The following is a 354-nucleotide window of genomic DNA, read 5'->3' as shown; positions in this document are numbered from 1 at the left end:
TTCTGAACTGACCCTCGCCCTCTCCTCTCCCTTGATCAGCTGTGGCACGATAAGCACTACGTCACCTTCTATATCCACGACGGCCGGATGGTCCTTAAGCCGGACACCAAGATCAAGACCGGACACTGGCAATACGTAAGTACGGACGAGGGAGAGAAGGAAGGAAGGGAATAACTGGTATAGATAAAGTATAGATTAATATGGTGGAAAAGATGATATGATAAATGAAGTAAGGTTAGTATTAAGGTTAAATGATAGAGGGAAATCATGCAGTAGATTAGAGGAAATTATTAATATGATCTGAATGGAAATTCATACTTTGAATAAGTAGGACTAATGTTTACTACGTAGCAG

At 41.0% G+C, this 354-nt stretch overlaps 1 protein-coding gene across 1 annotated transcript in view; it reads left to right on the top strand.

The window, feature by feature from the left end:
* LOC119588139 overlaps window positions 1-354 on the top strand; it is a 40,789-nt gene that overhangs the window by 26,931 nt on the left and 13,504 nt on the right. The window contains exon 20 of the mRNA XM_037936845.1: window positions 40-135. Coding sequence (XP_037792773.1) covers window positions 40-135 — 96 coding nt within the window. The remainder of the gene's footprint in view (window positions 1-39; window positions 136-354) is intronic.

The sequence above is a fragment of the Penaeus monodon genome, chromosome 23 (assembly GCF_015228065.2).
Source record: "Penaeus monodon isolate SGIC_2016 chromosome 23, NSTDA_Pmon_1, whole genome shotgun sequence".
Lineage (NCBI taxonomy): Eukaryota > Metazoa > Arthropoda > Malacostraca > Decapoda > Penaeidae > Penaeus > Penaeus monodon.
This window is presented reverse-complemented; position numbering and strand designations above follow the sequence as displayed.